Source organism: Nymphaea colorata, chromosome 1 (assembly GCF_008831285.2).
Source record: "Nymphaea colorata isolate Beijing-Zhang1983 chromosome 1, ASM883128v2, whole genome shotgun sequence".
Taxonomy (NCBI): Eukaryota; Viridiplantae; Streptophyta; class Magnoliopsida; order Nymphaeales; family Nymphaeaceae; genus Nymphaea; species Nymphaea colorata.
In genome coordinates, this window is record NC_045138.2 from 25,227,278 (window position 1) to 25,240,572 (window position 13,295).

General features: G+C 40.8%; 1 protein-coding gene and 1 long non-coding RNA gene across 2 annotated transcripts; one reads left to right on the forward strand and one right to left on the reverse strand.

Annotated features, from left to right (window-relative positions):
- The first annotated feature begins 1,395 nt into the window (after nucleotides 1-1,395).
- On the forward strand, nucleotides 1,396-3,010 carry LOC126410487 (uncharacterized). Its single transcript, XR_007574546.1, has 2 exons — nucleotides 1,396-1,780; nucleotides 1,991-3,010. It is a non-coding gene; the product is annotated as an uncharacterized LOC126410487 (long non-coding RNA).
- A 5,668-nt stretch (nucleotides 3,011-8,678) lies between these two features.
- LOC116248714 (2-alkenal reductase (NADP(+)-dependent)-like) lies at nucleotides 8,679-13,295 on the reverse strand. The gene is made up of 6 exons (XM_031621667.2): nucleotides 13,024-13,295; nucleotides 12,541-12,721; nucleotides 11,641-11,807; nucleotides 10,663-10,745; nucleotides 10,088-10,214; nucleotides 8,679-9,205 (listed from the first exon to the last, which is right to left on the reverse strand). Exons 1-6 carry the CDS (start codon nucleotides 13,252-13,254, stop codon nucleotides 8,954-8,956), a joined length of 1,041 nt encoding a protein of 346 aa, XP_031477527.1. The 5' UTR covers nucleotides 13,255-13,295; the 3' UTR covers nucleotides 8,679-8,953.

The following is a 13,295-nucleotide window of genomic DNA, read 5'->3' on the forward strand; positions in this document are numbered from 1 at the left end:
CAAGCATGCTTCAGTGTCAGGAAGGGAATCGGACAGGTTAGGAATAAATGGCAAATTTAATTGGATGTACCCAAGAAGCAGAAACAATGGCCATAATGGCAGTAATGGCAAGGGTCCAACTAGAGAGAGAAGAAGGCATTAATTAAATGGAATCCGGCGTGGCGCGAGGTCCCCTTTGAGTTAATTGTTTGAATATGAGTCGGTGAGATGGTTGGCCCGAGAGACCAACCATACTTCTCTTGGTTCTTTCTGAGAATTATTGCGAGAAACGAAGGAAAACCGAGGGGAAAAGCGAACTGATCACTACAGAAAAGAGAGTTGTTGGTGTGCTTCTGTCAGCAGATAAAAGAGAAAGAGAGAGAGAGAGTAGGTGAAACGCATATTCTGGCGACCAAAAGGTACGAGTAGAGTAAGTGTGGGGCGTGATCAAAGCAGGATATAAGAAGCTTAACCGAAATTTAGTAAAGAAATGAGGGACGAAAAGGAGGGCATAGGGGAGCAAGCAGGAAGCTGCGGAGGTGCATGCGAATGCAGACAGTCACTAATCAAGAACGCTGAGGCGTGGGAATGTCAGGGAAAATAAATTCTCGAACAGAATGGGTGAGAAAGTTGGTTTAATTTCTTCTTCCGACTCATTAATGTCCTCCATCTAACACCACACGATCATACTATTTTTAGAGAGAGAACCAGAGGTTTACTGTTCTTCCAACCATTAGTAAGACGGTGGAACCTAGAGACACCTATTTGGTTTTATATATATGTGTGCAAGAGGAACTTGGTTGGTGAAGACCTAACTCTGCAGACCGACAGACGACGTCCGATGAGTTTGATCGGACAGTACACTGTAATTATCAGATTGTCTTCTTTTGATCTTGGAGTCAAATGTCCCGAAGGCGTCCATATGAACCCATCACTAGATTCCGAGGTGGGTAGGCCCTTGTGCTTCACAACTAACGTTACATAACCTTTTGGTAGATATCTGAGACACGAAAATGCAATTTTTTTTAGCATTCAAGAGGTGTCGGCTCTTAGCACAATGGAGCAATATGCATTTTTTCTTCCATCTGTATTACCAAATTAATGGAAATTATATCCCGAACCTCCCCTTAACTTCGTGACATCGATAAGTAGCTTTATCTTATTGATCAGAGAACCCCGGACGGCCGTGTTTTCCGAGGCCGACACTTTTTCCGACGACCATTGTTTTGAATTTTCAGGTCATGAGATCCATGGCCATACTTTTACGGTCTATAATCTATATATAGCGCTGGTGACGGAATAAATTCACAATAAATAAGTTGCCATCTGCATCTCTTAGACTTTATTTCCCTGCAGAATTAACAGTTTGTTTGCTAGTGATTGAATAACATCGACCCCAAGCCCATGGAGTCGGTGTCATATATTCTCGCTTGCTTGGCATTGAGCTCCATACAAGCTTTAATTCTGAGTAACCTCTATTTACTGCGGCGAGTGAAAGGACGAGAGGTGCCCGCTAATTACAGAGCGTCTAACTTTTGGAGGTTCTTCGCTGGATTGCAGCCCACAGTTGCTATATAAACCCTCTGGACTTGTTTATTTGGTGTGTTGCTTGTCCACAAGCCAAGTGCCCTTGAACTAGAGAGGGGGATGAGTCACAAGCTGAGAATTGGAAGATCCTTCTGCCAAAAGGCATTCAGTCACAGCTGCTCGAGACTCTTCTTGGTGGTGCAACTTTAATTGCAGTGAGAAAACCACTGCTTCTGACCTCTCCGTGCTCCCATCCTTTACCTTAATTTCTTATGTAAGTTGGGATGCAAGATCATTGATCAACCTCCTCTCTCTCTCTTTCTCTCTCGCTCTCTGTGGGGATGAGTTAGTTAAGGAAAACTTTTGAGTTTGAGCTTTTTGCCCCCATCACTGCTGGTGCGGTTTATCTGCATGTTCATAGAATTTTGGAGGTAACAATCATTTTTCCTTCTACCTTTTACAACTGCGGATGTGGAATTCGTAGGGTTGCTGGAATCCGGTGAGGATTTGGGTTGCAATAAACTATTGCATTAGGAGGAGGTATTGACGTGCCTCAATCTGATGGCACGGCTATAGAGTTTATAGCTCTGTGATCGGATTGAGCCGCGTCAATATCTCCTGCTGCACGATCTGTTAGCTGCATCTTCCCCAGCCCTTCAGGTAAAACCGTTCCTCTCTCCCCCTCCCCCCCCCCTCTCCTCCTCTCTCTCTCTCTCTCTCTTGTTTGCTGTGATAACTCACCAAATTTTAATGTCTTTCATCTGCGATTATTTTGAAATCTCTTTGCTCTTTCTTCCCATGTCGTGATTGACGCTTGTTAATAGCTTGGTTTCAATCGAAAAGTATAGCAGACGGACAATTTCTTCTATCTTGCTCCGGCCGCCGGATCATGGTCACGAGCACGATCATCATCATGCAATTGTGGCTGAGATCGATCCACAACATGACAACTCCTTTGATTTAACGGAAGGTATCGCCATGAAATCAAACCATTTTGAATCGGACCAATTTTACTTTTTTCTCGATGAGGGCCAACTGAAGACGTCAATTTCAACTGCTTTTGTTGGAGTGTAATAAAAAAAGATTCGGAGAATCGATTCAGGATAACATCGGTCTCGTTCAGTCTGATTTTACCTATTCAATTCAAAGAAACTGTTGAGTCAAGGAGCTCCTGTACTGCCTCCTCCACCACATCAATCATGTGCTTTCTGCTCGGACGATTCTGGAGATTGAAGCTGATCGATTCCTGCAACAGTGGTCCATACCTTTCGATCGAGCCTGCCAGCTACATGTTCTTGTTTTGTAGATTTAATTTTACTTGGTAACAAGAAGAAATACATCACAAAATATGGATCTCTGCTAACTGTTTTGTTATCTGTCATGCATAATTCGTGATAGAATTTATTCTCTTTTGTGTTGGAAGTTTGTAACTTTAATGGGTAGCTAGCAGTGAAACGAGCACATAGAAATAAGGGGGTTGAGCGATAATGGCTCCCCATTTTTACATTTATGAGCACTACTTTCTTGGCGGCATAAATTTATGAGAAGCAACTACCGCAGGTACAACAGGCTTGAATTTGGTTGTTTCTTCCCGCACCGATCTCTTCTATAAATCTGTCTTCGCTTTCTCTCTCTCTCTCTCTCTCTCTTTTGTGTGCAACCTGCATCATCCTCTTCACAAAAGGCATTAGCAAATGAGAACTGATAGGTAGCTGCACAAATTAATGCAAGTTAGGAGTTCTTCCAACCGTTGCCTTCCGGTGTCGGCACTTCTGTTTGAATTGCCAGCAAGATGTTTTTCCATTAATGCTTTTCCTCTCTCTCTCTCTCTCTCTCTCTCTCTCACACACACACACACAGAGCATACACAGTGACCAATTAATGATCCATAATTCCTGAACATGGGGATAGTTAGTTCAAGAAATTTGAGATGATCACCTTCAGTACAACGTAGGATATAAATTTTTAGATTTCACCAATCAATGTCTCTCCCTTCCTGAAATGGAGATTGTTTAAGAATAATCTAGAAAGATTACGGGGACTCAACTTTCATGTATGGCAACGGTGGAAAAACAAAGAGTTACATTGGCTTCTTCAACAACTGCGTTTTCTTTGGGGATCAGGTCAGGTTACATGCACCAAGATTCTTAATCTATAAGATGGTGGGTCGGTCCCAATTGAAACCACAATTTCAAACTCTTTTCTTTGCATTTCATTGTTCGTGTGAATAATCATCCTTTGGAGACAAAAGGTTTAAATGTTGGTAGTGTACCAGTTTTAAACTGCTAAAAAGGCAAGAACAGAAGTTAAATCACCACAACCACATTTCATATATATATATATATATATATATGGTCTTCCAATTTTAAACTTCTAGAAAGGCTAGTTTATAATCTTAAATCTAGGTTTTCTATAATGATCAACAACTCTATGACACAAAAAAACTGTGAACTTCAATTGGATGTATAGTTCACTGAATTTAATGTGCGCGTCTAAGCTCTCTCTCTCTCTCTCTCTCTCTCTCTATATATATATATATATATATATATAAAACATTAGGACCACCTTCATGAGAGGGCAATGCCCATACTTTTTGGGTAAGCGCATTGAATGGAATTAAAACAAAAGGCACGGCATGAGAAGACGAGAAGTGGTACGGCCTTCTAGCATGAACTCTCCATAAGGAGGACTCGAACGTCTTCACTTTATTCTCATCCTTCACCTGTTTGGTTGGTTTAAAGGAAAGAGTTTCCCCGACGTCAATTGATATGAAGAGAAGGTATCGTGCACAAAAGAATGGTGTCTTGTAGCCAGCCTTTCAACGACGTGAAAATGACCTCCATGAAAGCTGGTTATCAAGAAGCAACGCCAAATTTTTGAGGCTCTGTTAATTTGGAAACTGGTAGCTGAGACAAGATTCACGGTATTAAGCTCCCCAAGCTTCAAATTGAATTGAATCGGAGTAGATTCGAGTCGGCCGATTCAAATGCTTTTTAAGACGTCGTACATTAATGGTTTTTTCCGGGAAGTCAGAGTGGAAATCTCTGTCATGAATTTATTGGAGCAGTGGAATAACTTATATGGACTTTCTAGACGTGCCAGCGTACACCCGACTCCGGTCTGCATAAAGAGCAGTACTGCTCACAAAAATGGAGCCGTAATTGCCTATCTGTGGCAGCACATGGGAATGTAGATCCAAATTCACCTCCGTGAAATGTTCAAGGTATGCAGTTGAAATGAAAGAGTCATGAACTCCTTCTGGTGACAGTGAAAAAAAAGAAAAGCCAAGGATTGGGAACTCCCAGTTCTCTTGATGCAGTTTGATCCCTCTCTTACACACAGTAAGCGCAGCTATTACTAACGTGATAAAGTGGTAACTCAATTTTATGTAACTCAATTTTGTGAGAATTTGGTCTTACGAAAACCAGATTTTTTTTTTAATGAGTTTTGAAAACAAAGATTTTTTTTTCTGGGTAACACAGCCCAAACCCAGTTTTTTATGAAGAACTTCCCAGCGGTTAGGTTTTCCAATTTTTTTTTTTTGGAAAACATGATTTTGTCAAAATTGGGTTTTGAGGAAAACCCAGTTTTGTTGGATCCAAGCACTCCAAAAATTTGGTTTTAGAAGTGAAATCAAGTTTTGCCTCCAAAACTTGATTTTAGAATGTTATCCAAATGCCCCCCAACTTATTTCACTTGTTTCGCTTAGAAGTTCAACGTTATGAGCGGAAACTTGACAACGTATAAATGCGTCTATAAACGATTCAAGATGATGGATGAATACCAGACATGCATCCATGACGGCACGTATTCTATGGGCTGTTGAGACCGGCCAGTCGGGTGTTTGATAGCTGGAGAAGTTTTTTCCAAGAGTGCTCACCACCGTGATGGCTTTTTCCATGGCTGGCAGTTCAAGGAGACAAGTTGTTTATGGTAACTTTTTTTTTTCTTTTTGGTGAGCCGAAGGAAGCACACAGCTCGAATGAAGGCTGAAATTTCCTACCTTCTCCATCTTCTTAGGGTCAAAGGTTGCTTTAGTGTTTTAGGGAGGTATTCTCGCTATGCATCAGCTTATATATCGGTGCCATCTTTTACGCTACAGAGGATTGATATCATGAGAGATTAAAACAGAAACAGACCACCTACCAGCCCATGTTCTGACTGTTGCACCAACTCCTTCGATGATTCTAACTTGTGTGAGTTTGATGGTGTACCTTGTGTGAGTTTGATGGTGTACCTTGTGTGAGTTTGATGGTGTACCTTATATACATAATGAAGTAAATAACGTTACTCATCAAACACACACTTAGCTATTAAGGGAAAGTATAGTTTGGGTAAGCGCTTATGGTAGAGCGGGTGAGGGAGTGTACATGGTCGGAGAAGGCAAAATGTTTCACAAATTGGTATATATTAAGGCCTGTTACGTAGGATTTGAATTATTCAGAGATACACGTCAAAATATGAGCACCAGGAGAAGGACCATGCCTGTAAGTCAGCCGCTGAATCATGCGTTTCCTGTGAGAAAACATGATCTCTCCAAGCTTCAAATATTTATGAAGAAATTCATTATCCTTGGTCAAAGTTCGACATGCTATTTTCTTTGCTTAATCACATTATTAATTGCATCATCTTTCTCTCTCGCAACTAAAGGGACAGCCCATTACTCCTCTCTGGAACAAGTGAAGGACATTTATGGTGAAATGGTTGAATCATGAGTTTCCTGTGAACATGATCTCTCCAAGCTTCAAATATTTATGAAGAAGTTTAGGAACATTGGTCAAAGATGGATATGTTATTTTCCTTAATTAATCACATTAATTGCATCTTCTCCCTCCCCCCTCTCTCTCTCTCCTTGGAATCGGTTGGCAGATGAGTGACAAACTCCCCAAATCAATGTGGCATCATCTAAGAATCGAGAGATTCCGATCATGTAAAGCATGAGTTTCGCATCCAAGGTTGCAATTTTCGTAAATAAAGTCTGATTTATAATCCATTTTACTTTTTATTTATGTAGTTTTTGTATTCTACAAACATCCAAGTCAACTATGATCATATTGATTTTTTTTTTCATGTGTATACGAATTCAAATATGTAAAGATTCGGATATGAATATGATAAAAAGGCTTCATTCAATTTGAATCTTCTCCATTGACAACCCTTCTAGCTTTCACGTGGGTGTTCTAAAAGGGCAAACTGAATCTAAAACTTGCAACATGTATTCAGAAACTCGATCAGCAGATACCATTTCCAAAATTTTATTCAGCATCAGTTGTTATCGATATGCATTTTTAAAGTTGAATAGGACCGTCAAGAGATAAAACACAGCGTAATGTGATTAAATACAATGACAGTTACCAAGTGCTCTGGCACTCTTTTAGTGCCAAAGAAAGCGAAAATACCGCGCCAGAGCCTTCATGGCCAGAGTTTGCTTCTATGGCGGATTGTGCGCCCTGCTAGTTGAAGAAATGACAGAGAAAGAAAGGGCCGGGCTTTCTTCCTAAACCAAGTTTTCTTCTTGCTTTTATCATTTCCGGGTGCGTCGGAATGAGTCGGAAGTAAACAACTCATCAACCGGAAAAGAAGTTCGATGACCTCCGAGTCTCCCTGCCTTCCACGTCCAGATTTTCCGTTTGCTTTTATCATTTCAGAAGCTTGTTTGCTTGCATAAATTGGCAAGCTTACTATGCAAATAACACTTAGAAGATCGTCACCAATTGGTGGAACAGTGCTGCCATTAATTTGTCCAGAGAGCTGCATCGCTGGTGGATCTCTGTCTCCGTAGCTCCACCAGTGGTGGCAAGGCTACTTGTCCGGACCATGCCATCTCTACGTACATTAGCGGCAGGACCGAGTGGAAAGTTCACTTTTCCACTTTCCCCTGTCCCAAAGGGACGTTCGATGTTCCTTTTCTTGTTTCCTTCGATGTCCTCAAAATCCGGAGGGCCATTGCCCACACTGCCCGATACCTCCATAATTTTTATTTGTTTATCTCTAAGTAAAGTCCAAAACTTAAACTATTTGTGCCCCTTAGTTACGTTTCTAGTTCCGCCAACCGAGAGCAAGAACATGGAGTTCGTGTGACATGCATTCCAGAAGCATGCTTCTCAAGAACATAATATTCTTCTTAATATTCTAAAATAAGTTCAATCATGAAAAATGATAGACATATGTTGACCTATACTTTGAACCAAATCGGCTGGCCGATATCAGTAATCTAGTGCTTAATTTTACATAAATTGGTCAGTAGTTTGGCAACAAATCAACATTAAGCGTGAGAATATTTAGCTGCTTCACTAATTAAACATTGGTAAGGAATTTTACCCAAACAGGTTTTACCCTTAACTGAACTTAAAACCAGATTAATTTCCTCATACCATTTTATCAACGAGGTAACAGAGAGCTACCATACACAGGCATAATTTATTGCTTAGATGAAACCAAACCCATGTTATAAACCTGATTTTAGAATGAAAGAAAAAAACTCCAAATGGCTTATTCAGACACTCTGATCCGGTTTTAAGCACGATTTTAGCATCATCTATTCTAATGATGGGTCCAAACCGAGGTGTTTGAAATGGAACTGGAGGACAAGAAAGATGCATATTTTCTATGCCACTGGCGACCCATTCTAATTCATCTAGAAAAGCTTTAGTGATGTTGCCTTGCAGAAACAGAGGATGTGGGCTCCAAATACTGAACCCTAGACCTTCTTCAATATGGAGGTTTTAGCCAACCCATTTAACAAAGTATGCATAGCCATTGTGGGCATCAAATAGTGCATTTTATGGGCAGACTTTGTATGCCAAGTGGGAAATCATATTATTAATCGTACAGGTTGATACTGGTAGAGTGAAACAAGGGTTCATTTCTTTCTCATGATATTACTATCCGGCTAACGAGGACTCCATAGTATGGTTTTCGATGCAGAGGTTCAGTTGACGTTTAATTTGCCAATGGATCTCTAAATCGAAATTTTGGATTTTAGCTAAGGTTAGGATTTCATTTGGAATAGATGCTGCCTGCTCCTAGAGACCCTGCTAAGAAGGAGCTTGACTAACGAGTGTTTTTCCTTTTTTCTTATTTTCCAGGGAAACCATTGAAAGTATGGAACTATTGACCAAATTTTTTGTATGTTAACCTTGTAGACGTAATCTAACTGTAACAGTATCTAGTTGATACAAAGTAAAACAGATGAACAAATCCATTGGGTACACAAAGCTGCACCTATGATATCCACTTTAGTAGTTCCATACACCCAGGACCATAAAATAATTTTCCTTGTACTGCTCCTTTTCCAGATCACAAGTACAAACATAATTCCCGCCTTCCCTGCCCCACAATATGTGATCATGAACATGGAGAGCACTTTGACCATGTTTAAGATCTTATTTGTAGTTATGTTCTTGGAAGCGCTGTAAGTGCAAACACATAAAAGAAAGAAATCATTTCAGAGGACCTTGATAGCTACTTTCCCAGTATTAATACCAGAAAAAATGGCATTCAGGCTCTCTAAGAGGTATTCAATTCCCTCATATATTTTGTGTTTAGTCTTCAGTTTTCCTTGCTTCATATAGCCAATCATTTCGGCCGTAAAAACTGGCAGGAGATGGAGATAAGACCTAATCAAGAAGCCTTGCATCTTCGCCTCCTTGCCAACCAAATTTAATAAATTTCGCACACCATCCCGCTCTGTCCACACCTGTCAAAGAAGAATGGCCATTAAAAACACAGTTCCCTTGCTAAAATAACATCTTACATGCTAAATCTAGCATAAAATATAGGTTCCAGATTAACAGTATTGTTTCTACTTCAGGACATGAATAATGTTCTATCCATGATTCCACACATATAATTGAGCGTTTTTCTTTTCAAGAAGCATGAAGCTTCGTCAATGCGGAGAATTAACCATTACTGAAACTGTATACTGTATACTCACCATGCGCTGCTTCTTTCTCTTCGTGCAGGAACCTAGAGAAGAATTTTAAGTAAGTCTAGGTACACACTACACAGGGACCCATTCAGCCAAGAGCTTTTTTTCCAATGAAAAGGAAACTACCATCCTTTTTTGTTTGGCACATAACAGAAACTTTTAGTCTAGGATTGACATGCTTACAGTATGTCTTTTCTTGTTCTCCAGTAGATGTAAAACTAATACAAGTATTTCAAAAGGTTTTAGCAAATCCATACACGTATATGTTCCCACGTACACGTTTCCTGTTCAGGGAAGGTGTTTTCTGAGATCATCAAAATTGCCTTGTACTGAAAGATACGTGGGCTGCCAGTATTCAATGAAGTAGAGACATTACATGATCAGAAAACTTTCTGGTTGCACTTAATAGAAGTACAGAACTAGTGGACTTCGTATGCACTCATGGTGATACTCCACACGGATGCATCCAAACTCATCCAGCTGGAGTAGCGTGCCCCATCAATTTTATTAATCAAAGAATTAAGCAATGAAGCAAAAGAATATCATAGAAAAAACAGGAACAGGCGTATCCAAGCGTCTTCCTGCGACAAGAAACTCAGTTTAAAAACACCTAAAACAGAACAAGCTCGAGGGAAATTGCTTGGTCAATACCTGTGTATATTGGGAGACCATCCCAGAGATGGGTATGCGAGCTCCATTATTTATGTGGTTTAGTACAGCTTCAAGCATCTTCCCCCCTACATTGTCCAAGTATACATCGATACCATCTGGAAAATATCTTCAATACAAATTATAACAAATTTAGAATAATGTTAACAAATTCAAAGAGTAAACTGATAGAAAGTGACTTAAGTATAATTCGAGCTTCAGTTACAGCTCCTGCTAACCCCAGACTGCCAGGGTCTGGAAAGAAGAAAATGATGGAATGAGTTCGAGGCACGGATGCAGTGACAGTCTATTCAAAATTTACTGCTCCAAGACGAGAGATGCTAAGACTTAAACCTAGCCCCCCAACATGGTTTCAGCATCTCTAAGAGTTTAGTCCCGTCGAATTCCTGAGAGACCATAACTGTGTACAAGAACCAAACTCAGAAAGAAGCATGTGTCGATGAATCATGTGTAAGAAACTCAACCTGTACCGGTATACAACTTGAGAATCTTGTTGGCAGGTGAGGTGCCTATAACATATCAACTTCAGTCATTCATGTCTTAACAATGGAGCTTACTTGCTTAAGGCTGCATCAAAGTCCTTTTCCTTTTTGTAGTTGAATGCATCGTCATATCCAAGTTCTTCCTTCAGAAGCTTGACCTAGGGAGAGAAAGGGAGAAAGAGCTTCGCTTTATCTTTGCCTTGATGAAGAGAAAATGAAAAGTCAAAATGCATGATTTACCTAACCCTTGCCACAATGAGGAAAAGATAAAAACTTCAAATGAACTATAGCACCGTCAAGGAACAGGGTGCTACAGGCAATGGAATGTGCATCGTTGTTTTCAGAATGCTTGCTGAATTTTGGATGCAATGTTCTAAAAAAGTTGTATCGCAACACCTATCAGTCGGGGTGTATTGTAACACATATCGGTTGGGTCGACCTATACGCTATATTGTAATGTATCATACTTTTTTTTTAATTCATAGAAAATAAGAAAATTCAGAAAAAATAGACAAAATTCAAAAAAAATCATGAAAAGCAGGAAAAATGTGTTCTATTAAAAAACTCATCACACATAATGAAAATTATGATTCACCACTCATAAGCCATAATATGTTAACAACATATTAACAAAGTAAAACAAATAACTTCATAAAATAAATAGAAACCTATGGTAATGTTTAGAAAACAATAGATATATACGCAAAACTTTAAAACTGAAAGACTGCATGCCTTTTGTAGAAGATGAAATACAAAAGCCTTCTTTTTCTAATCATGAATGGGGTTTCCCACGAGCAAATTTCCCTTCAACCCAGCGATTTCTCTCTCAAATTAATGAATTATTTGGCAATCATTTGGCCATTTCTCTACCTGATGAAGATTGAAAGTATGCTCCCAAATAGCTTCTGGAGACTGAAACTTCATAATTTTTCTAATCACGCTTCACCAACGCATGAAGTTATCTTCATGGTCGTTATGTTTAACAAGGATGTGTCACAAACAACCTCTGTTTATTTTCTTTCAGGAATCGACAAGAACAGCTGCACAAGTTACCTTCTCATCTGTCCCAGCACTGCCGATGACCCGGCAACCTTTGATCTTGGCCAACTGACCAGCAATAATACCAACCCCTCCAGCTGCCGCCGAAATAAATACGTTTTCACCAGCTTTCACTTGTCCAACCTCATTCACCCCCACCCATGCTGAGAAACCAGCGATCCCTTTAACACAAAAGAAAGAAAGAAACTCTGTAAGTTTGATGCATAGTGTCAGCAACAGCATCAACTGTACCCCTACAACTCTGCAGGAAAAGTTGAAATTTTCTGGAAAACTTGTCACCCATTCACAGGTCATAAGTGCATAATTCAAGTGAGAAGTGTTCATTGCTGGAATTCAGTAAAACAAGACTAGTCAGGTGCAATGTATAGACATCGCAAGTTACTCAGTCAAGTGAAGAGTGGTAAAAGCTTAAGAATCAACCAAAAAGGAGAATTTCCAGTGCCATTTTCCGATTGATCTGACTGCATGAACATGAATTGACGCTTCGATGGAGACGACATACTGAAATTTGAGGTCTTTATCCTTTCCTCATCAATGGTGGGACCTTCAAATATTGTGATAGGTCGAGGTACAAAGCGTCTGGGATAAGGGATCGAAAATGTCCAACTGAATTCAAATCCAAGAGAATGGAATTGGTCCACATTGTTGTCTCATCTAGACTCGATAGAGCCAGGCAGTTAGATCAAGAAACTACTTTGAAAGACTCAAAGAAATTTGATATATAAATTTGACCAAGTTCGTCTGCCACCAAACAGGTGAATTGCTTAATGCTTCAAATTTCGCAGAATGAGTGAAAAAGGGAATTCATGAATGAAATTCGTAACATTCGAACTTTATCTCCTTTCCGGATAAGTTGGTACATCCGAACCGATCGGGCAAGCCTGCATTACATACCAAGTGTGCCGAGGTACTCGTGAAGCGGAATTCCGGCATCCGAATCCACTTTATGTATAATCTCCGCCGGAGCCACGGAATATTCCGACAACGAAAGGAAAGGGTTCAGCACTATGTCTCCGTTCCCGTAGATTGGGGAATTGGATCTCAGCACCTCCCCTATACCATACCACTTCACAACCTGCCATGTACAGACTGAAAGTGAAAGGCCATTGCTGCAGGTAAATGGAATAGGACAGGAAGGGCATATCTAGAAACAGCAAAGGAATGAGGCAAGTGATGCTGGACTAACTGAACCCAGTGAGCTGTGAGCCCCGAGGGTCTGGCACCACTAGGTTGGGCTTCGCCTGGATTAGACCCACATGGGCTCGTGCGCCTGCGCCCCCACGGTTGTGCGAAGGGAGCCAAGTAGCGCGCGCGGCCAGGCTGCGGGTGGAAACCTCAAAGTTGAAAACCAGGCATGGGAGCCATGGTCAGGCGTACCTGGTTTAAGGGGCACTGTGTAGCGCAGAGACCGACGTCGCGGCCGTACATCTTGGCCCGGAGGTAGGGCTCGACGGAGATCCAGAGGGCCTTCACGGCGACGTGGTTTTCCGGTAGAGAGCCGACGTCGAGGATGGTCTCGCGCAGCTCAAGGTGTTCGGAGGTGAGGTTGCCGCGTGGGGCGTAGGCCTTTAACACCCATCCTCTGCTTCTCACCTCCTCCCTGTCCATCTTTCTTCCTCCTCCTCCTCCTCCGTTTGCGCACTCCAATA